General features: G+C 40.5%; 1 protein-coding gene across 1 annotated transcript; it reads left to right on the top strand.

The window, feature by feature from the left end:
* The first annotated feature begins 1,017 nt into the window (after positions 1–1,017).
* LOC110954767 (N-alpha-acetyltransferase 15, NatA auxiliary subunit) lies at positions 1,018–23,708 on the top strand. Its single transcript, XM_051945831.1, has 20 exons — positions 1,018–1,224; positions 6,460–6,544; positions 7,368–7,472; positions 9,857–10,014; positions 11,758–11,892; positions 12,540–12,693; positions 13,714–13,833; positions 13,960–14,055; positions 15,312–15,418; positions 15,574–15,646; positions 15,791–15,960; positions 16,047–16,199; positions 17,422–17,550; positions 17,669–17,882; positions 17,995–18,188; positions 18,286–18,394; positions 19,325–19,423; positions 19,552–19,695; positions 20,922–21,019; positions 22,277–23,708. The coding sequence occupies exons 1-20, from the start codon at positions 1,171–1,173 to the stop codon at positions 22,472–22,474; spliced, it is 2,595 nt and encodes an 864-aa protein (XP_051801791.1). The 5' UTR covers positions 1,018–1,170; the 3' UTR covers positions 22,475–23,708.

The raw sequence follows: 23,708 nt of genomic DNA, 5'->3' as shown, positions 1-23,708 counted from the left end.
TCATAACAGGGGGGAAAAGAACTTTGAACAATGTTTTTTTCTAAATATTAAAAGAAGCATGCTTTTAGTTTTGTAAATAACAGTAAGTTTGTTCAGTTGTCACATGGAGTGTAAGGGGCAATTTATGCAGACTTTGAAAGCAATGGATGCACGTATGGTTTTTTGAGTACTACAATAGGTAGACATTGGTCTGCTGTACAGATGGTTGTGTTTCCCTTCATATCAAAGACAGAAACACACATAGCTGGTTACAGATTATGCCGCACCACTTCAGTGATTATTCCTCAGATGTGCCAAGAAAGATTTCTGGAAAACTTGTGTTTGGGCACCATTGATGGAAATCATATGAAAATCAAAGCTTCTCCAAAGTTTGGCAGCAATTACTTTGAATACAGCTCTTTTAAAAATGAATGATAAAGGTTTGAATGACCACGAAATTTACTATCACAGCCACTTTTTAAAACAAGCATTTCTTCTGAGCACCATTTTACATGTGCATTGTGGACAGAACCTTGCAAGCTTGGGTGGATTAATATGTGAATTGGCCATAAATCTTGTGAGAGTCTGGAGGAGATAGTTGGAGTCAAAGAAAAATAATCCTGGTGATCTAATTCAGGCTATTTTGTGCTTGAAAGCTAGAACAATACAAACAAAAAGTTGGAGTTCCAAACCCCAGAAATTGAGTATGAATTACAAAGATTTTAACTACTCAGGGTCCTAATGAAAGATTTTATTGAGGTTCAAGTGAGTTTTCACCTGTGCTTGCACTAAACAGTTTGTGTCTCTACCTATTCCTTCCAGGAGTCACATCTAGATGATCAATCTGGTATCACAATGTACTTTGTTTTGTTTTGTTGCTTTACTTCGCGAATCTGTTGATTCTGAGTGGGTCAGGTGGGAGGCACTGATCGATTTATTTTTTTAATGGAGTGAACTTTAACTTTATTTGCCCCATCAATTTCATACACTCTTTCGCCGCCATTTTGAAAACTATCAGAGCTTCCGTCTGAGGAAGGAAGTGGCTAAAGAGAGAAAACGGAGCAATCGAGCGGAGCGGCTGAAGCAGGCGAGCCAGGGCCACCATCACTCCGCTCTACTCGTCTGGACTATCCGGGCTAACTTTAGCTACATGTGCTGAGGTCGAGGGGGAATCTGATCTCACCTGCAACCATGCCGACAGTTACTTTACCGCCGAAAGAGAACGCTCTCTTCAAGAGAATCCTGGTGAGTGCATTGTTAGGGAGCTGCGCAGCGACTGCTGCCGACTTTGGAGCTCCATTTGGCGGTTCCTCCTGACTGTCAGTGCGGCTCCCCCGGCTGTTAGCATTAGCAAAATGGCATCATTGAATGGGTTAGCTATCCGGCCCTGATACGCGCTGTCACTGCATTGTGAAGCCAAACGGTTGTTTGCGAATCTGTTGTTATTCTTAAATACATGTTCATGGCAATAAAACAGAAGTATTGTTAAAATACGCTGACGCCGGTTTAAATAGCCAGAGTTAGCTAGCTGGTTCCGACAGGCCGCACCGCTTGTCAAACACAACAAACAGCAAGTTAACGCTAGCATCCACATTAGCTAGCTCCCTAACCAACGTAACAGCAGCGTGTGCCGTTATGTTAGCTTAATTGGATTCTCAAGTTGCTTCCATAAAGCGTTTGCTTAGTTCTTAGCTGGATACTAAGCAGGTTTCTCGTGTGTTTATTGCCAGAGCGGGGCCATGCTAGTCTGCATGCTGGCCGCTTGACGTTACTTAATCGGCTAACGCTAGCAGACTTGTTATCTTGGTTTATCAGAAAGGTAAATGTCATTCTCAATCTGTGCATGTGGGACTCGGACTTGAGCATGTTGCTGTGAAGGACGAAGGTTAGATTTGGTCAAAGTAGTTGTGTGCATGCATAGAAATGAGGCAAAGCAAAGGGAGGACTGGTGTGACTGTGTCAGCAAATCTGTAGCTGCCTCAGGCCTGCTGTGCTCTGGAGCCAGCTAACCATTCATCCATCCATCCTCCCTCTCCTCCTTATTTACTATTGCACATAGTGTTTCGTCGGTCAGGTGCATAGTCAAAAAGATGTGGATTAAATCTATTGGTATTTTTGTTAAGGATGTTGATGTAACTGAGCTGTCTTTGCGCTCACTTTAGTTTGCTGCATGTGTAACAGGCTTTCCCTGCTCCTGCCATGCGTTGTGTATGAATTGTTAAACCCCCTGCAAGAACTTCTAGTAACATCCTTCTCAGGAACCGTGTAGACTTGTGGGTAGTCGCCACTTCGCCGCTGGCTCAGACAAACATCATTGTTTGGAGAGGCAGGGGCTCCGCTGGGAGTTAGTGGATGTTTATCTGAACGTTGGCAGAGATTTGGCATTCAGTCACACTGACTTTGACAGGGCAAACAGACCTGTGACCTGCACCTGATCTTGAAAAGTTGTTGAAAAGCCTGTATAGCCACATATCTGAGGGGTATTGTTTCCTTGAAATATTGCTTGGCTATAAATAAACTGGATTCAGAAATTTACCCAATATTTGTCAAATTTACTGACAAGGTGCTTAACTTATGATAAATCTCCTGATGGACACATTGTTGAATTTGTGCAAAAAGTAAATTATATAGTATACAAAAAGAAGCATTTAATTCCTCTAACATACTGACTTTATTTTATACTACATTGTTTTAACTTGTCAACCACACTGCTACTTTTTTTTTTTTTTTGCAAAATATGGTGCTGCAGATTCAGCAGTCTGGTCTTCATTTTGCACTGATGTGGAAGACTTTTGCCACAATTAAGTGATAAAGTTACAATTAGAAAAAGAATTAGAGCAAAGCATGATCTGATACAGTTTTCTGCAATAAAGCAGCTCAAACTTCAAATCTTGTTTCCAGTTCAGAAAAACTATAAAATCATTCGGTGGATGATTGTTATTTTCTGAATGATAAAACCCAGCATTATATCACAGTTATTGACCTTTCTGCAGTGAGAAAGTGATACAAGATTTGAGACAGTTTTCTCCCTGGCTGTAGTTAGGAGTGGACCACACCCCTCTTTCTTTTTTGTTGCTTCCCCAGAGTGGATTTCCAAATGCATTATTGGAAATTGGCAGTTCTCCAACTTCTGAATGACAGCAGAGGTGGATGAGTTTCCATTTTGTTGTTTCAGGCCACTAGAAATCCCTTTCCCTGTCCTTGCTTACCTAAAGTTGGACCATGCACCATTAATCTCAATAAAATAGTGATTTCATGTGTACTTCAATGCAGTCTTGTTATTGCATGAATGATTTTCTAGGGAAATGCATTACAACAAACCTAATTTCTTTCTAAGCTGCAGCAGCAAATTATTCAACTGTGCTTCTTGCAGATGGATAAAATATAAATACAGCTCTGGTTAGTGGAAGACATGCAAACATGCATATAGTTTAGAGTATGAGCAGTACTTCATGTCTTGGAGTGTAATAACCCCCCAGACTAATGTATGTAAATCTTTAAACTGAACTTCCAGGTATTTCATATGACATGACATCTGTAGCAACATGTCCACACCTCAGGGAAGCTTCTTATGTCTTTTGCTTATTGCTTAACTTGCTGTGGGACAAGTTCAGTAGAGTTTTAAATTGGAAAACCAGGTTACTCTAGATTTTTTTGTTTGGTGTATTAGTGCAAATGCATAATTCCTTTTCTGTGATAGCTCAGATATTTAAGATTTAGCTTATGAACATGTGCTTAACTTAACTGAAACCCACTGAAATCTTAACTACCGTCAAGCAGGATCTAGTAAGTTCACACTCTCCTGATGCGGATGCTGCTTTCCTTCCACTGTGTTCTGAATGTGGTATCAGCGTTTTGGAACAGGCTTTAAAATGTTTTCTCTAAATCTACCGTTGGCGCTTGGAGCTGCTTGCAGCGGGACTTGCAGCCCGGAGCCACTGCTCTGACAGATTCTCTCTGTAACTCAGGGGGCAGAGTTATTTTGGTTGTGGTGGAGAATATGCCGAATAAGCACAGCTGATGGTGTTAATGTTACTAAATTTACATTAAATGCAGAGTGTCGTATGTGTGTACTCGCACCTGTGAGGCATGTGTGATACTGGTGGAACATTTGTCATTTGACATGTCATAGTAAACATATTAACATGTTTCATTTCAAGCTCTTTTTGAAATGTAAAAGCAACAGAACTCAGAAAGGCAGCAAATGTGAATGGAGACTAGTTACCAATCAGTGCTGCTTGCTGTTAAATACCCACTTCAGTGTGGTATGGGTTAGAGGAAGCTTATTGCATTCTTGTCATTACTTCTCTAAATGCATGCTCCAAACATTGTGAAATTCTCTCTGGCTCATGTTCGTATTGCCAGCTATTCTCTGATGGATTGAAGAAAAGGCATAACTTCCAATCTAGTTGCACAAAGCAAGAGCTCTGAGTTTTGTTTGTTTGTTATGCCACTAGCGGGACAGTGAGTTATTATTAAATATTCTATATGAAGCAGAGATCTTTGTGTGTCTGTCAGCTTGTTCATTTTGAAATGAATCAGAGCAATGAAACATGTTCTGTGGCAGTCTTTGATATAGCAGTTGGCAGCGAGCCCTCTGGCTTATTGTAGCTCCTCGTAGTACTCTTGATTCTGAAAGTGGCAGTGCGTTAAAGTCATTTAATCAGATGCTTCAGGTGCGGGTGCACGATGACAAGATTGTGCCATGATGTAGGTATAAAAGCTCTCTGTGTGGCTCTTAATGTGTGCCCAAATTACTCACCATTAGCCCCTTACACCCCTGAGCAGATGGTCTTTATTTATTTATTTATTTATTTACACACCTGTAACTATTTTGCTCCAGCATGTGCAATTTTGTGCCACTCTGTCCTTTATTAGAGTCCAATTAGAGTTCATGTAGAGTGCAGCATGAAGATAAAGCAGCACGACCCAGATCCGCCTCCTTCCGTCCTTCAGCTGGTGGTGTAACCCTTCGCTCGGTTTAGCAGTGAATTACTTAATTTCATAACCGACCTTGGCACCCAAATGTGAAGTTGACGTAATCTTTTCTCACCATTAGTGAAGCCGTTGGTGGGACAACGAAATGCCATCTGCCAGCTTAACTCTTCCCGGCTCTCTCACTCAAATACCAGCTTAGAAACAGAGGTTGTGCTCTGATGATTGTGCAACCGCATACCTAAATACAACTTCAGGCCAAAGAGATGGATTTTTTTCTTAACTCCAGTTGAAAGCTTGGCACGTCAGAGAAAATACTCAGCTTTGTGTTGTAGCAGAAGGTAGTTTTTAATATTTCTTGAAGGGAAATGTAAATATGCAGGACTTCTGTTGCTGCTGTAATTGCACAATTCGAAAAAAATACTTATTTTGTTGTTTTCAAGTGCAGACTGAGCAAAACTATCGTTGCTGTTTAAGGTGCCTGCAAAATCTGGAATATGTAGAAAACTGAAACATAGATGTTGATCTGCTCCAGACAAATTTAGTTGCACTTCTGCACCTGATTCTTTCATTTAGGAGCCCTGAACATTTTTTACAGTGCCTTGTGTTGCAGAATAATAGATTTTAAGCATTGATAACTTTGGAACACATTATGTAAATTATTGTAAACGATATTAAAAGTGCTGATTAATGATTTGTTCTTGTTTTATAAGCATGGTCTGGGATTTGAAGCAAATTAAAAGTAGCTCCTCATCAGCTATATTCTAAATGTTATCATTTCTGACTCCTCATTGCTGTGGCTTTCAAGCTGCTCGTGGCTGAAATGCTGGAAGAAGGTGGTCTGCTGTGCAGGCCACATGTCTGTCACTGCACAAGATGAGGGTTTTTTTTTTTTATGTTTCACTTCAGAATGTTGATGTTCTGATATTTCCAGCCATGATTTCGCTGCACCCTGTGCAACAAATTCAGTCCATAATGTTGGCCAGATTGTGTAGAACCGATATGCATGTAAAGACTAATGCAATTTACAGATGTCACTCTAAATGTATCACATGCAGAATATAGGTAGATGTTGTGATTTACTGATGTTCCCTAAATGCCTGACATGCATCAGTAGATATTAGTCATGTGACTTTGCACAGAGAAGCCTCTAGTTCTTACTCGGTTACAGCAGCACGGCAGCTCAGTGGACAACAGTTGCTTTGAAAAGAGTAAAATGCTGTTCTAGAGTCAGATTTATCAAAGATAAAACTGAGTGAATTCGTCAACTTGGGCAGGCATTTCCTCTTTCTCAGAGGGATAAAATACAGACCTGCTAAATGTCACAACCAGTGGCAATTTTCAGTCATACTTTACAGATTTTTGGTTGCATGTAAAGCCCAGTTCTTATAGTTCATCAATGTGGATAACAAAGCAGAGAAACAAAGACACAAGAGTCATTTCATAGCTTCTACGCATCAGACAAATTTGAACTCAAAGGAATGTTATCTGGCATTATCACTCATGTCCCAGGGGCCTAATTCGATTCATCTCTTTCTTTGACAGCGATGTTACGAACACAAACAGTACAGAAATGGGCTCAAGTTCTGCAAACAAATCCTGTCCAACCCCAAGTTTGCAGAGCATGGAGGTAAGCAGCAGAAATGCAGATGTATGGAAAATATACTTCTTTAGTTTAATGTAACCTTAAAGGGGAACTTCAGTTATTTTCAACCTGGGGTCTGTTTTCATATGTCATTTCATACATGTGAGTGATGGAGAAATGAATTTTCGACATAGCTCCAGTATTTAGCCAGCCAGGCAGGCAGCTTCACAGCTCAGCTAGCGAAAAGTATGGGGCAACTTGCCCCCCCGCGCCAAAGTCCGCCCTAATGTGCTTTTTTCCCACACTGACCGGCTCGGATAGTCTCAACCAGTGTCCCACAACATACTAGAGATGAGAAGTGAACGAAAACCTCCACATTACCTGGCGATCGCTCTTTGTTGTGGTCTGTATCCAAATCTCAGGACGCTAGAAAGCAAATCCCGGTTTTGGCGTGAGCTATCGCGCGATTTTGGAACGAGATTTGCTTTCTAGCGTCCTGAGGTTTGGGTACAGACCACAACAAAGAGCAATCGCCAGGTAATTTGGAGCTTTTCGTTCACTTCTCATCTCTAGTATGTTGTGGGACACTCGTTGAGACTATCTGAGCCGGTCAGTGTGGGGGGGAAAAAAAGCACGTTCGGGCGGACTTTGACGCGGGAGGAGTGGGGGGGCAAGTTGCCCCATACTTTTCGCTAGCTGAGCTGCTAGCTGAGCTGCTAAGCTGCCTGCCTGGCTAAATACTGGAGCTATGTCGAAAATTAATTTCTCCATCACTCACATGTATGAAATGGCAAATGAAAACACACCCCAGGTTGAAAATAACCGAAGTTCCCCTTTAACTGACTGCTGTCTCCCTTTCTTGCTGCAGAGACCCTGGCAATGAAGGGCTTGACCCTGAACTGTCTTGGGAAGAAGGAGGAGGCCTACGACTTGGTGAGAAGAGGCCTCCGCAACGACCTAAGGAGCCACGTCTGTATCCTTAAACAATTCAATTCAATTTTATTTATATAGCGTCAATTACAGTCAAATCGTCTCAAGACGCTTTACAGAACTCATATGCCTGACCCCCAGAGCAAGCCCAAAGGCGACAGTGGCCAGGAAAACACCCTTTTAACAGGGAAGAAACCTCGAGCAGAACCCAGCTCTATATAGGGGGGACCCATCTGCCAGCTGGCCGGGCGGGTTGAGAGGAACAGAGGAGGGCAAGGGGGAGGGATGGGAGAAGAGGGAGGGGTGGGAAAGCAAGGAAAACACAACACACATTTGGATACATGTATGACAAGATATGTGACACAAACAAAGTCTCAGCTAGCATTGAAAACTGACTCATAGTTTACTCTTATGATGTACGGCTCTGACATTAAACATAGTCCATATATAGCTAGCAGTAAAATTCAAACAGTATGTAAGTTAGCATAACATCGTTCAGTTTGTGCTCAGGGTAAAGTGGTTGTCACATGTGGCTTTCAGCAGTGTCTTTTGGCAAACTGGGTGAGTGTGTGTGTGATGTGAAGAAGAGCTCTTGTCTCTGTAGAGCACCGTCAGCACATCCCCTCTTTCTCTGACTCCCAGGCCAGAGTGAAATCTGTGCACACTTCCAGCAGATAAGTGCTATCTCAGCCTAAGCTCTGCCTAAAGTCAACACACAATATCTCTGAGCAGACACTCCGCTATCTTTGTAGCTCCTCCAGTCCTTCCTTATCTTGGGTATGTTGCTGTGTGTTTTGTGTACGTTGAGGGACGTATGCTGATATTTCAAGTGTTGTCTTTTAAAGAGCTACCACTTGACAACAAATCATAATTTCAGTTTACATTTGGACAAGAAAATTAAAATGATTGTTGATTTAAGGATTTTTTTTTTGTCAGTTATCAGTTGAAAAACTGTACAAACCCTAGTTGGGCCACATTAGAGATGAAGCCTAAAAAGAGCATTGTCAGAAACTCCTGACCATAAATATTTGTGGACTTAGTGTTTTAATTTATCACACTAATTTCCTGCTTTCTTCTTTATAACTCTAATTTACTCCTGCAAGTCTTTTTCAGTTCATCTCACACTGCTTTAATTTCTGCACTGTTGAAGTGAAAATTATTTGAAACCCAAGTTATTATTTACACTCTCCATTTTCTCTTAATTTTGAATTAACAGCACAATGAGTTGTGCTTTCAAGTGTCACTAAAAGAATCCCTGCATTGATTTTTACTTTAAAAAAATCAACCTTTCTCAAAGCCTAAAAATAGTAAAGTGATGTAGTGCTTAAATACAGCCCATAATGCAGCTCATGATTGTGTGATCAACTACAGCTGTGTTGAAGTTGTTTCCCATACAGTCAACATTCCACCAAAACTGTACAGAATTAGCAGCAAATATAAACATATTACAAGGTAAAGCTCAGATCTAAAGTACAAATACCTCACAGGGTCATACAGTCTCAACTACTTCCTTTTTGAAGGGGGCCCAACGTAGACCAACTCTTGACAGTGGAACAAATTAGCAAAAAGACCAAAAAAAAGCCTGTTTACTCCTATAAAAGTGTTGATCAAAAAATTATGAGACTGTGCAAAGTTGCACACATTTTTTTCAAATATAAGCTCTATGCAATAAACGCTGACCCTAAACTGTGTCAAAATGGCAACACTTCAGCTTGAACATCATTTTGGGAAAGAATCTGGTAAGAAGGGTAGATGGGGAATGACTATTGTGTTATGTCATAGATAAAAGTTCTTGCATGAAAAACACAAGTCAATTGCAAAAGTTTTGTTTTGATATTTAGTAGTAGGTTGACTTTGTTTGAAAGATCAAACTCCAGCTTCTCATTCATTCCCGAAGGTTTGAATCTGTAATTGACTTTTCCAGTGTGTTTCATGTTTCTGAATGGCTGCCTTCAAATCACCTCCTAATCTAGATTGAAAATGTCGTCTGCTTTGGGGGAGTCTGTGTAGCAGCTGTGACCACTTATGCACTGAAAAGCAGTTTGTTGGCTTGTATTTAAGCACTGTGTCACTTTGTGACTAATATGTATTTTAAATGGTCCTCATGAGAAAAATGAGTTTTTTTTAAAGATCAATCCAGAGGTGATGCATATTTGAAGGAAGTTACATTTTCTGTCAGTAAGTGGAGAGTTAAGTTAAAGAGCAGTTCCTGTATGTTTAATACACCAACAACACTGAACACATGGTGAGACAACTTTGAAAAAGTCTAATCAGTTGCTTTATCCATAAGAGGTTCACTGAACCCCTACTGCTCCCCATCAACCCTGTAAATCACACTGTACTGTCCTTGCATATACTTTCTAACAGTACTTTGATGTCTGATTATGTAGAGGAACTGTATATTCCTTAACTGCCCCTGCGTCCCAGGCTGGCATGTATACGGTTTACTGCAGCGCTCGGACAAGAAGTACGATGAGGCCATCAAGTGTTACCGCAATGCTCTGAAGTGGGACAAGGACAACCTGCAGATCCTCCGAGACCTGTCCCTACTGCAGATCCAGATGAGGGACCTGGAGGGCTACAGGGTGAGTGCTGACGGAGGGACTCGGGTCCAATTATCATCATTAGATGATGTATGTTCTGGATTGCCATGTTGAAAACTATTAAAACAGGGAGATTATGGTTGGGGAAGGATGGTGGTGTCCCGTTGAGAGAAGCAGATTTTAGAAATGTATGAACTTTTAGCTAAGGGAGAGGAAAAAAAAAGCAGACCTCAGATAATTTGTGGGGAAAGAAGTTTCCTGAATGCACCCACTCCCATCTGTCGCCCTGCCTCGTCCAGGACACAGTGTGGTGCTGATTTGGAGAGGACTGAGCAAATCAGCAGGCACATATCAGGTTGCAGTCAGTCTTCACAATGTAGAGCAGCTCTCCTGGGACACAGCCTGGGATTTAGATGCTTATTTAGTGAGAGGTATGAAATGGCAAGATGAAAGTCCAGTTGAAAGGATTAAAAATATGGATGAGAGAGAGGATGGGGAGGGGCTCTGAGTCAGAGTGTATTAGGTGTTTATTTTAGTTCTCCCTGAGCCAGCTAGCAACATCCTGGTCGCAGTGCCATGAGTCAGCAAAATAGCTTTTCTCCACCTTTTGCACTTCAAACCATCCCCTCGCTCTTCCCTGGTTTATCTCCTCAGCCACACATCACGTTTTGAAGCAATTTGGGCAGAGATGCCACACATTCAAAGAACATCTTTTTCCACTCTGTTGAATCTTAGTGTGGTGTACTATGAAGTGAGATTAATCTGTTGATGAAGCATGTTGAGCTTAAAGCCAGAGTTTTCAGTGTCATGAAGGTGGCTCTGTTATATCCTGCTTGGATCACCATGGTAACTGATGCTGCACAGCTAACCTGCTCTGGAGCAGGTTCTGTTCAAAGTTTGGGATTTAATCAGCTGTAAAAAGCGTGTCTTTCCTGACCATTTTCTCTGTGAGATACACATTCTGAGTTGATATTTTATTTGCAAATGTGTTGAACTGTGTGTTTTGTAATTCCATTAAACAAAGCTGAGCAGTTACAGTCAAGTAGACTTATCGGCATCATGTTGCTACAAGAACCTAGACACATTCAGCAGATGATGCAGAAAATTCATAAATATGTTTTATGCTTTCTGCTGATTTGATGTCCAGTCTTTTTTACTTTGCTGCTACTATAGCTAGTAGAACACAGATTGGACCTCTGATTAGTCTACTAGTATTTATCACAGAGAATATTCAATCACTAACACTATGTTCACAATGATTTTGCCTGAAGCTAAAGTGATGTCCTTGTATCCTTCATTATGGGACAGTTTCTGACCTTTATACACTTCTTGAGTAAGTTTGAGAGCTTTAATGTGCAGCTGCCATGTAGGAATATCTGCACTTAGAGTCATAGTAATACAATAAGTATCTGTTAACATGCCTGCCTTGCATCATTTGCATTTTGACATGAATTTTTATATTCTTCACAGCTCTGTTGTAAAACTACCTGATTGTTTTTACTGAAGTAGGTGGCACACTATTGGTTTATTTTCTGCAAAAGAAGGCTCCCTTACCTTATTCAAGGCCCCCCTTTCATGTGAGCACACTTGGACTATGAAAAAGTAAACCTGGTTAACAAAGGAAGTGGATAACCACCTTTATGATACCCATTGTCTGAGACTGATGTTTTACATTTATCCAGTCAGCTGATATAAAGAAAGTTGGCTTTGTTTAATGTGCTTCGTACTACACCCCTATGAAGTTAATCTAAATGAATCTGTGTTCATGTGTTTCTGTTTCTATAGGAGACACGGTACCAGTTGTTGCAGCTGCGTCCAGCCCAGCGAGCCTCCTGGATCGGCTACGCCATCGCCTATCACCTCCTGGAGGACTACGAGATGGCTGCAAAGATCATTGAGGAGTTCAGGAAAACACAACAGGTCAGACGTAGTTACGAATAAGTGTAATAATCTGATCTTGCATCTAGCAACAAACCTTTGTAAAGAAGCATCAGATCCATGTAGACTTGAATCAGCAGCTAGTTAGAACTATGAGAGTGAAGTTAGATGATGCAGAGAGTCGGGCCTTTAGCACTTTCTTTGAAACCAGACAGCCATATACACAACTAATCTGTGGGGAGAATTGTGATCCTAATCAAGAATATTGACATCTTTTGGTCAGATTAAACCATCCTCCCTTTGCATTTCTCATGCAGCGCTGTGGGATGAGTAACTGGTTTACTCACGTTTCTCTTTGTGCTGTAGGTGTCTGTCTCGCTGATTGATGCATATGAATTACAGTGTATGCTTTTAGCTCCCCAGTCTTCCCCTCAGCAGCTTTGAATATGGGTGTTGTCTAGACCTCACTCTTTTTCTTTCTGGCGCTCTCTGATAAGACCAGTGCTTCCTGCTTTTGTGCCATCTGTGTGATACAAAGTGCTGGTATAAATGGAGAATGATTCAGAGTTTCCTGAAGCGCATTGATGCACAAATCTACACCTTTGCTCCAGAAGCTTATGACTGATGTCTACTTTGTCAAAAATGGTAATGAAACTCAAGCTGACTTGTTGTTTGTGTGTTTCGTTCAGACATCTCCAGACAAAGTAGACTATGAGTACAGCGAGCTGCTGCTCTACCAGAACCAGGTGCTCAGAGAAGCAGGTCTGCACAAGGAGGCCCTCGAGCATCTGTCCAACTATGAGAAGCAGATCTGTGATAAACTGGCAGTGGAGGAGACGCGAGGTAAGTCAATTCATGTTTACCATAACAATTACGAATCCAGTCTCACTCTCAGCTTGTCACATGCTGCTGCTTTTTCAGGACCCCTTGCCATCACATTTAGATGTACTGGATACTATTTACTGTCATTGTACAGCATAAACATTGTCAGATCGACCTCTAAAAATCTCTGAACATTCGAAGTAGATGCTTGATTTTTTTCCCCTGCTTTTCAGGCAGTAAGAAATACATATAATATACTGTTCATGTTATGAAAGGATATAGTTTAACCCAAACCATGATCTTTTTCCTAAACCTACCAATTTAGTTGTGGTGCCTAAAGTTAACCAACCATAAAGTGTAACTGAAATGGGAATGTAAGTGGGAAAAACTGAAGTTCTGACATGGCACATACATTTCAGTTTCCTCTGTGAAAGTGTTGTGATCTTTGCCAACACCTCTCCAGCCTATGAATCTGGAAACTCCTATACATCTCATCAGTGTTGACTATTGATGCGGGTGGCACCGGCGCCAAAGGAGGCCTTCTGAGTATCTGTGATGCCAGCATTTTTGATGAACTGGCAGTATATGAACTGGCTGCAAGCACAGAGTTGCGGTAGTAAACCTAGTATAGTGACATTAACTGAGATTTAGTGGCAGAGACGCAAAGAAATGTAATTATTAAACACAAGTTGGTGCATCAACATTCCAAAGATGTCCAGATTGGCAAATTTACACACGTTGGCTTTGTTAATTAATACGCAACTGGACCACAATCTGTACTAAATACAGATGCACAGTAGATGACTCTTTGCTGTCCTGTTGCTCTCTGCCTGCTCTATCTAATTATAAGAATTTCAGCTTGACTAACATAACCTGAATCAAAAGTGAAATAATGTCTACAAACTGAGGGCAATTGGCCTTATTTTTGACACTTCCTGATGGTTTTTTATTAAATTCAGCCGCTGAAAAATGTTTCAAAATTTTCTAAGCAACCTTTAATTTTTTGTTTTTATGTATTTTGATGGTCTTTTGTTTCTGCAGGAGAGTTGCTGTTGAACCTGGAACGTCTCGATGAGGCAACAGAAGTCTACCGTCGTCTGCAGGAGAGAAACCCAGAGAACTGGTCTTATTACCACGGCCTGGAAAACGCCCAAAAACCAAGTATGATGGAGGATTCATAGTATTACCAACACCAGTATCATAACCACTGACCAATAAAATATAGACTTTGGTTTTACAAGCCACAAATGTAGACTGAATTCTTCTGGTTTTTTTGTCTATTTTCAGGCAGTGTAGAGGAGAGACACAAGATCTATGAAGAAGCCTGGGAGAAGTTTCCTAAAGGACTCGTTCCTCGCCGGTTGCCGCTTAACTTCCTGTCTGGTTAGTCCAGTAATACGTCTTCTTTTAGCTAAAGCCTGTATAGATGTGTGGTCTGATTATTCAGATCACATTAGGAGGTGGTCTGAGCTGCATATGGCCACATTCTTTAAGCCATGTGTTACTGATAGTGACACACTGAAGGACCACCTACTCAACTGCTGTGATTCCACCAGCGAACATCAGCCATGTATTTGACCTCTCTCACTCCAGGTTTGCTATCCACAACAGAACCCTGGAATAAAAATGAAGCACTGCGTGTCTGTCTGGTCTCTCAGAATCCTAAAATCTGCTGTGGGGTTTGAAAGGCATAAATTCTATGAAACATTGACTCTCAAGAAACTCTTAAACAAAAGTATTTGTCAGATTTTCAACTTTTTTTGATGGTTCTTCAGAATGTGTGACTCCTTGTTCTTCTGTGTGTTTCATTAGCTGTTTGATATGCAAATGATTTAAGAGATACCCATTTTCCATTGAACATGGGTCATTTTTGACCTGTTGTGCATAAAAGGGTTAAGAAAATTTGGCAAAATGAAACCATTTGCACCAGATTCTGTAGAAAACAGAAGAATGCTGCATCTGAGAAACAACGATTAACTCTGCAGTGATCATCAGTATTGTGACCAAAACTACAGGCTGTGTTTGTAACCGCATGTAGGAGACTGCAAGAGGGAATGAGAGCAAAACAAAGCACACTTGATCAATACAATAAATATTATTTAAAGATACATTTAGCATGGTGAAATGTCCTTCATCCAGTGAGACTGTGCGACCTTATATGAGAGAAATCTTTGCTGTTTTCTTGTGTTTCCAAAAAAAATGATTAAATGAAAGCCCATTTAACAAACTGGTTAAAAAAAATCTCAATTTGTGTGTTTTGGTCCTGAAAAATTCTTTAGGTGACTAAAATGTTCCTACGGGTGCAAAAAAATCCTTTATGCAGGAATTGTGCATAGTTAAACCTTTGTTATGTAATGGTCTTTTGTTTATTATTATGCATTATTTAACTTTATATACTGCTCAGTGCTTGTACTGTGACTCCCCCATCACTGTGATGGGTGTATCTGAAGGAAAGCTTGAGTAAAATATAAGTGACCTATGTCTGAGTGGCAGAATGCTACCAGTTAAAGAGATTGAAGCAGCAGTGTTGCATATCCCGTGTCTGAAAACGGTATGCATGTTTTTAAATTAATGAAATAATGTTGCTGCGTGAAAGCTATGGAGTAAAGCTTTTTGATCTCTGTTCTGTTTCTCTGCAGGTGAGAAGTTCAGAGAATGTCTGGACAGGTATCTGAGGATGAACTTCAGTAAAGGCTGCCCACCCGTCTTCACCACGCTCAAATCACTGTACAACGACAAAGAAAAGGTGACAGCACTCTTAAGACCTCCTCATATAGCGCGCTGAAGAAAATGCATCAAACTGAGGGAGAGATTCTAGTGTTTGGATTAAAGCATTCCCTCACAGATGCATACTTGAAACTGCAGGCGACTTGATGCAGTTTGTCGTCTTTCTCCTTGCAGGTGGCAATAATTGAGGAATTGGTGGTCAGCTATGAAACCTCATTAAAAAGCTGTCGAATGTTCAGCCAGAACGGTGAGAAGAAATCAGGATAAAGAATTAGATACCTCTGCATATGTGCATTTTTTTTTAAAGCTTTAATAAACTCTTAGTATTTATATTAATGTTGCAGTCTTTTCATTACAACCCTGAAGAATTAATCTGCTTGCCTTCACTTAGATGACGGGAAAGAGGAGCCTCCAACCACATTGCTCTGGGTGCAGTACTTCCTGGCGCAGCACTACGACATGATCGACCAGCAGACACTGGCGCTAGAATATATCAACACAGCCATCGAGAGCACGCCTACTCTCATCGAACTCTTCCTTATCAAAGCCAAGATTTACAAGGTAACATACGCCGCACGTTTGCACGGCTGTTTACGTCTTAAGAGGGGCATTCCTTTGCTTCAGTGTCGACCTTTTCACTCCCGCAGCATGCTGGGAACATCAGAGAGGCTGCCCAGTGGATGGATGAGGCCCAGGCTCTGGACACCGCGGACAGATTCATCAACTCCAAGTGTGCCAAGTACATGCTGAAGGCGGGAATGATCAAAGAGGCTGAGGAAATGTGCTCCAAGTTCACACGGGTGAGAAAAACTGCAGGCCTGTTCACACACTGACAGCTGACAAGCTGTGGAAAACTTTTAAGATGTCAAAACATTTAGCTATTTAATAGCCATTTAATCAAATACCGAATGACGCGTACAATCGAGAGATCTTTTGGCCCTTATATGTTACTCTCCTGCAACTCTAAACTAACAGAAACTGGGAATTTTTCTTTGCAAATTTCCATTTATAGCAGATTGTCAAAGGATTAAATACACAATGTGCAATAACAGAAAAACTCATTTGTGATATATAATTATGTGTTACGGTGTTAATAATGTTAATGACAGATGGTCTTTGATGGATAAAGAATGCTAGTGTTTATTTACATTTAATATTCAGTCTGTCATGTATTATAGCATTAGTGTTGTCTCTGTTTACTATGTGGGTGTTTGTTCAGTGTGAGAGCAGGAACTAGAGTGAATACTAATGAAGCGTAGTATGGGCTAACGCTACAATATGCAGGATGGTAGAAGCCAGCAGGAATAAATTGAAGCCAGAACACAGCTGGAGAACTAATCCAAGCAATTTCTGGATGTTTTTTTGCTCATGTTTCACTACAGTATTAAGACCTGCACCTCTTTGGAAACACAACCATGGACAGAATGAGAGAGAACTCAGAAATTTCATTTGTGCAGTATGACACTGCTATATTACCACAAATCATATAAAACAGACATGGAAGTTGTGTTGTGTTCAATTTTTTTATTTGACAGAAAAATATGAATCTGGAATTGGCATGTAACATTTGTGCCCCCAAATGTTACCAATAGTAGAAAAATTGTGACTCTACATATTAAAGATGTTTGAACGTGTTTACATTTAAAAGGAGCATCAAAATGAAATGTTTTGTATTTTTCAGCTCCACTTGATAGTGTTATAAACTAAGTGATTATTGCTTTATTTAAAAATTGGCATTGTAGCAGAGTTTAGGGTGTAGATGCACTGGTGTAGGGACTTGCACTACTACAAAAACTAAAAAAAAATCCTTCTTGTTTTCCTAAAAAGCCTTTTGAAGTGTAACAACACTAATCTGTTAAAATGAGCAACCAGAACTCCAAATGCATTTACACACAGGATGAACATTATCAAGACTTTCAGCATAATTCTAGATGTGAATATTAACAGACTGGCTGAAAAACTAAATGGATAGTTGACATAACTGATGTCCCTGTTTTGTCTCTGTGGCTCGTGTTTGTCCAGGAGGGAGCGTCAGCTGTGGAGAACCTGAACGAGATGCAGTGTATGTGGTTCCAGACTGAGTGTGCACTCGCCTACAAAGCAATGAACAAGTTTGGAGAAGCCCTCAAGAAGTGCCACGAGATCGAAAGGGTAACTTTTCCGATCAGAGCCACACTTATTACATTCCATGTTCAAATGAGACTCCTCAACTGCCTTCATAAAGTCTGTTTATGTTCTGAAGTCATGTCTTTCTTTACACCCTCAACAGCATTTTGTGGAGATCACGGATGACCAGTTTGATTTCCACACCTACTGCATGAGGAAGATGACGCTACGCTCCTATGTGGACCTGCTGAAGCTGGAGGACGTTCTCCGGATGCATCCTTTCTACTACAAGGCTGCCGTTACGGCCATCCAGATCTACCTGAGCCTCCACGACAATCCACTGACCGACGACAGCAAAGAACTGCAGGCCGACACTGGTGAGAGACTCAGAAACTCAGAAGATTTGCACTCCTGAGTTAGCTAATCTTTTGAAGAGGAACATACTGAATTTCATCTCCTAACTCCTCTATTTTGGCCTTTCTTCTGTAGCTAACCTCTCGGACAAAGAGCTGAAGAAGCTGAGGAACAAGCAGCGACGAGCCCAGAAAAAGGCCCAGCTGGAGGAAGAGAAGAAGAACGCCGAGAAGGAGAAGCAGCTCAAGAACCAGAAGAAGAAGAAGGAGGACGATGACGAGGAAATTGGAGGGCCCAAAGAGGAACTGATTCCTGACAAACTGGTCAAGGTTAGTGAGGGAAACATGAAGCAAGCCACTCAATAAAATATTTTATTTGCTTGATGTTCATTTGTTTTTTGTGCGTTTCATCGCTTTTTGTATACAGGTAGAAAATCCACTGGAAGAAGCTGTGAAGTTCCTGATGCCTCTCAAACACCTGGTCAAAGACAAAATCGACACACATCTAATGGCCTTTGAGATCTACTTCAGGAAAGGTTGGCAAACACACATTTATGTGACACTTTACTGACTTGCTATTAAGATAACATAAACTTTATTGATCCCTCAGCAGAGAAGTTCCTTCGTTACAGCAGCGAGATGCAAATGAAGCAAAATAAGAAATGCAAAAGTAGAATAAAGATTTTAAAAAAAGGAACATAATGATGACTTTCACATGTGCATATATGACATGAGGGATACACATGAACAAATAGGACACACACTCAGAATGTATCAAGAATAAAAGTGCTACATTGTGTTATTGTGTTTGAGCAGTTATAGACAGAATAAAGCTGTTTTTCATGATGTTGCACTTGAAGCACTATAAAGACGACGGTTTATATGATGGCACACAGTTACATTATATTATACGTAGAGATGTATAAAGAGAAAAGAGTGTTAAGAAATGTTTACGTTTTTTGAAAAATACTAAAAATAAGCTGTTAAATCATTTTATTTAGCTTTTGAAGCAACAAGAAAAACTGACTGCTACTCGTGTGGTTACATAATAGATTATGTCATGGATGTGTTTTTTTGTGTGTTTCTGTCGTATTTTTTATAATTTTTTACAGGTGTCCATAATATGTCAATTACATGGGTATAATCACATGCATTACAATAGCATTACAGTCTTAACTGTTTAACGATGTTTAGTCCTTTGTGTTGCCCGTTATCTTTATCTTTTTTACTGAAAGTTGCTCTGGAGCTACATAAAAATGTTGTCTTGATCCGATTTAACTATTTTACCTTATTTATTTGTTGAATTAATTTTCTAATTTTACATTTATCGTGTAGAGCACACAAACTTTGTTTTCAGATGCGTTGCACAAATAATAATATTATTTTTTTAATTTTTTTCTTTTGTTTTGATACTGTGTAGCTGTGACTTTTATTTTCTCCTTCACAATCTGTTTCTTTCTTCCCAGAAAAATACCTGTTGATGCTCCAGTCAGTGAAGAGAGCGGTGGCCATTGACCCCGACCACCCTTGGCTACACCAGTGTCTAGTCCGCTTCTTTAAAGGAGGTATGATGGTGTTCGTTATTGCACTGCCACATTTGCTTTTATCATCTTCACTGCTTCTCTTCATCTCACTTTTCTGCCTCTACTGCCACTTCCACACATTTTTTATTTATTTATTTACTTTTTTTAAGTTTCGGAGAGCAAGGAGCTTCCGGAGGTGGTCAGGACGGTGCTGAAGCAGGAGATTACCCGGCTGTTCGGTGACAGCAATGCTAAGAGCTTCAACCAGGCCTACCTCACCAAGCACTCCAACTCCATACCACACCGACTGGCTGGTAAACCTCTCTGACTCTCTGTTACACAGATGTATTCATAGGACTGTCATTAGTACTAAAAGTTTAGAACCAAGTCAATGCCATTATTGTCATTTGACAGTACCTGAGATGCAGCAGCATATGGAATGATGCCGACAAGAGCAGCAACAGGAAAATAGTTTTGCCTTCGTGTTTAATGATCAGAATCAGATAAGGAAAAGTTAAAGATGCAAAAAAAAGGTGTAGAAATTGGATCATAGGGCATCTGTGACGGCACTCCACTGTTAAAATTTAGAGAAATCTGTGTGCAGTCGTTATGTTTCAGCTTAGCATTGGCATTTCTCATGTTTTTTGCTGTTATTTACTAGTTTCTCCTGCTCTGCTCTGTTTTAGTATCCGTGCTTTAGAACATATATTTTCCAGTGTTGCATTAGAGAAAGTTCCAACATAGTAACAATTAAATCGTATTTGATCAGCTGTTTCTGTTTGTTTTATTGTCTGAAGGCATGAAATATGGGTAACAGTCAGCATTACAGGACAATTACAACTTTCCCATTGAAAACAATTAATGCAGACTTACTTATTTCAGTTTTTTTTTTTGTTTTTTTGTTTTTGAAGTTTTTAGTGGGTGGCAACAAATGTCCCCCTCCCGGACATTTCGATATGAACCAATCCTAATATTCGGCTCACTCTGTTCTGTTACGGTCCGCCCACCCACCCACCACCGGACGTTAAGAACCAAACTAAATATTTGACCATTCAGTTTGATATGTTAAAGTCTCAATAAACGCTAATACGTCTGTAATCACAGATGAACAGACGTCAACACCAAATTTCAGAAAGTGTGAGAAGGGGCACAATATGGGACCTTTAATTCAAGCCAGTGGAATCTTTTAGCACTCGGACCGCAATCAGTCTCAAGGCAAGATCTCGCTTGTGTTGTACCTCCTCTCAGATCTGCATCGCTTTAGATAAAAGCATCTGCTGAATGATACTGTACAACTGTACAGAGGACCGATCCTGTATTATAAGAACAATGCATGAATCATCTAAACTCCTACCGTACCCTAATGTCAACCTTAAAGCAAAGTCTGAACTCTCAAACAACCCCTTTTTGAGTTGCGACTCGCATTGCAGAAATGTTTTGACTACGACGGTTTAAGCTAGAATTTGTCCACACAAGCATAAAAGTTGTTGACACTGACACATATTTGTAGACTCACCCTGTGTCTCTGTCTTACCTGCAGCTGCTAAGATGATGGCGTATCTGGACTCCTCAACGGAAACGAAAGCAGCAGAACTGGCCACTGCACTGGACGAGTCGCTCAACAACAGAACCATACAGGTTTGTGTTCAAAAAAGAACCGCTATTACACTACACTGATACTATGAAGCACTAGATATGATACAAGGCATACAATTAATGTGATAACATTAATGAATGATGAAAACAGGAACACAGCTGCTGACCGATATTTTCCAGATTTTACAAAAAAATCTGAATGAATTTATTTTAAATGAACTTCTGTTGATCTGTTTCTAGAAAACAAGACAAGCTGAAAAAAGCAGGTTAAGAATTTCACTTTACAACCTTAAATATGTGACGGGCCTTTTCTGGCTCAGTCTTGATTATAGGACTGTACAGACAGTGGCAAGTAGGAATGCAAACTTTAAACCGCTTCCTCAACCATTAGTCGACCATGTTACCAGTCAGTTATTGATTAATCACTGGAATGCATGAAATACAGTTCTTCCTTATGCTAATGAACAGTTTTGACCACTGACACTTGTGTTTACTTCATATTTGACTCAGTTACGTTATGAAATTGATGAACAGATACTGAAAAATATTGACTTCACCTATACATCAAGTGCTTTCTTTGATCATTTATTTTAGAAAAATGTAGTAATTCAGTAAATAATAAAAGCAAAAACAGCTGGTACAAAAATTGAAAAATACTTGCAGATTACATGTCCTAACATTTTTTCCAGGTGCTCATAGTATTTACCAACAATGGAAAATGACTCTACATACTATAGATATTTTACTATTAACATTTTATTTAGTTTCCATACCAGTCCCCTCTTTGCCATGTATAAACGCAGCCTGCAGTTCGACTGAATAGTCCCTGAGTTTTTGTCATGTGGCTGTTGGTTGCAGCTAAATCACTGATGACTTTAAAGTTGCGCTGAGGAGAGCAGATTTTTTTTCCCCACAGAATCCAGTTAAAGCAAAAGGTACATTTTTTGGTGAAATTTAAATAAGACATGTAGAATGAAATGATTTTGTTGTAACATCACATTTTAAGTGTAGTTATAGCTTACTATATTAAGTTTTCCAATACATATTTGGAGAACTGTTGGAAAGTTTCAAATCTGATGATTCTTTCTGTTTTTACAGTTTGTGGCACTAAGTTGTTGTTTTTTTTTTTTTTCATTTTTTGTTAATGATACCATGCATTTCAAGCTCTCGTGATGGGTTTGAGCATTTGTAAGATTAATGTTCAGTGATAAACTTTAAGACTTCTACAGCTGACAAGTAACATCCCTAAATGAATGGCTCTTCTTTATCTTCTTTCTTCCCTTGTGTTGTCCTGAACAGATCTGCACAGAGGTCCTGGAGTGTCTCCGGAGTGGCGTCCTTGGCGACTGTAAGGAACACGCCGAGTCGTACCGCGCCGAGTGTCACAAGCTTTACCCCTACACGTTAGCCTTCATGCCCCCAGGCTACGAGGAAAACACCAAGATCGCCAACGGAGATGTCTCCACGGAAACGGAGGAGCTGGCCAACGAGATGTGAGCTCGACGAAACGACAATAAGTGGATAAGGAAAAGGAATTGGGCCGAGCACGGAGCCTTGTGGTACGCCTGGCAGCCATTTTGCAGAGCCAGATGCGGGAAGCGAAAAATGAGCATTTTTTTTCGCCATCCTCGGGCTCGGCTCAATCAGGTCTGACCTGGCATGGCTTGGCTTGGCTCTGTCCCACATGGGTGAAATTCAGGACTGTGTGTGTGTGTATAATGATTGCGTGTGCGTTTGTGTGCGTGCATGTGTGTGTATTTGTGGGGAAAGGGGGGGGAAGAGGAAGACAATAGGATGGCCATTTTTACCTTTTTTTTTTTTTTTTTAACAGAGCTGACAACCATGCTGAATATGAAAATAAATAGTCGGGAGAAACTGTGACGGACACAGACTGCTGTTTTTTTTTCCTCGGCAACCACTCGAACCTGCTGCTCCGACTTAACGCTTACTGTGTTCCCCTTATTTTAAAAGAAAAGATAATTTAAACGCAGGAGTTACTGAGGACCTGAAGTAGCGACCGCGTCTGCTAACACTTGCTTCGGTCGACTGTAAACTGTGTGAGGATGCTGCCGCCGAGGATTAAGGACATGGAAAATCTTGCCTCTCGATCAGAATGTGCTTCCCTCACGGTTCCTGGTTCAACTTGGGAATTTGTAATCTGTTCTTATGGAGCACATTGTAGCACAGAATTCAAAAACTGTCAAGGTTGTGTGTTGCGCTCCATTTCCAATACACTGCTACTCTGTTTTTTTACATAGTTCTGAGAGAGATGGCTAGACCTAAGCAATACCTTCCTGTCCGTAACGGATCTTTTTATTGATGATAATCGTTTCTAGATCTGGTTCCACTGAGCCTTGAGGCAGAGTCACTTTGTTTTGCCGTTACTGTTGGAGATAGTTTTATCTGCATGCACAAGGACTCTATCGGTCAAAGTGGAAATGAAACTCCGGTACATCTCCGCTGATGAAATATGGCTCCTCGGAAAAGGTCAGAAATCAGCATCCGAGCCCGTTGCCAAGGTGACAGACAGGAAAATGTTACATCTCTGACCGGTTTTACTTCACGTGTTCGCCCCCTTTATGTTTTGTTTTTGTTCCAACAATCTCTTTTCTTCCCCTTTTTCCTCTAATTTGGGTTCTAATGTGAAAAATGAAATCTGAGATGGTGATGTATGATATCTCTGGATTTTTGTATTAAAACCAAAAGAAGAAATAAAAGAACTGGGCTTTTT

This window comes from Acanthochromis polyacanthus, chromosome 3 (genome assembly GCF_021347895.1).
Source record: "Acanthochromis polyacanthus isolate Apoly-LR-REF ecotype Palm Island chromosome 3, KAUST_Apoly_ChrSc, whole genome shotgun sequence".
NCBI classification, from domain to species: domain Eukaryota; kingdom Metazoa; phylum Chordata; class Actinopteri; family Pomacentridae; genus Acanthochromis; species Acanthochromis polyacanthus.
The sequence above is the reverse complement of the archived record's forward strand: the minus strand, read 5'-3'. Positions and strand labels throughout refer to the sequence as shown.

Excerpts from the sequence above, each read along its gene's own strand:
- LOC110954767 (XM_051945831.1), top strand. The coding sequence starts at position 1,171 with ATGCCGACAGTTACTTTACCGCCGAAAGAGAACGCTCTCTTCAAGAGA. Across the intron at positions 13,834-13,959 it reads GGAAAACGCCCAAAAACCAA|GCAGTGTAGAGGAGAGACAC; the intron begins GTATGATGGAGG and ends GTCTATTTTCAG. Across the intron at positions 17,551-17,668 it reads AGTGCCACGAGATCGAAAGG|CATTTTGTGGAGATCACGGA; the intron begins GTAACTTTTCCG and ends CACCCTCAACAG.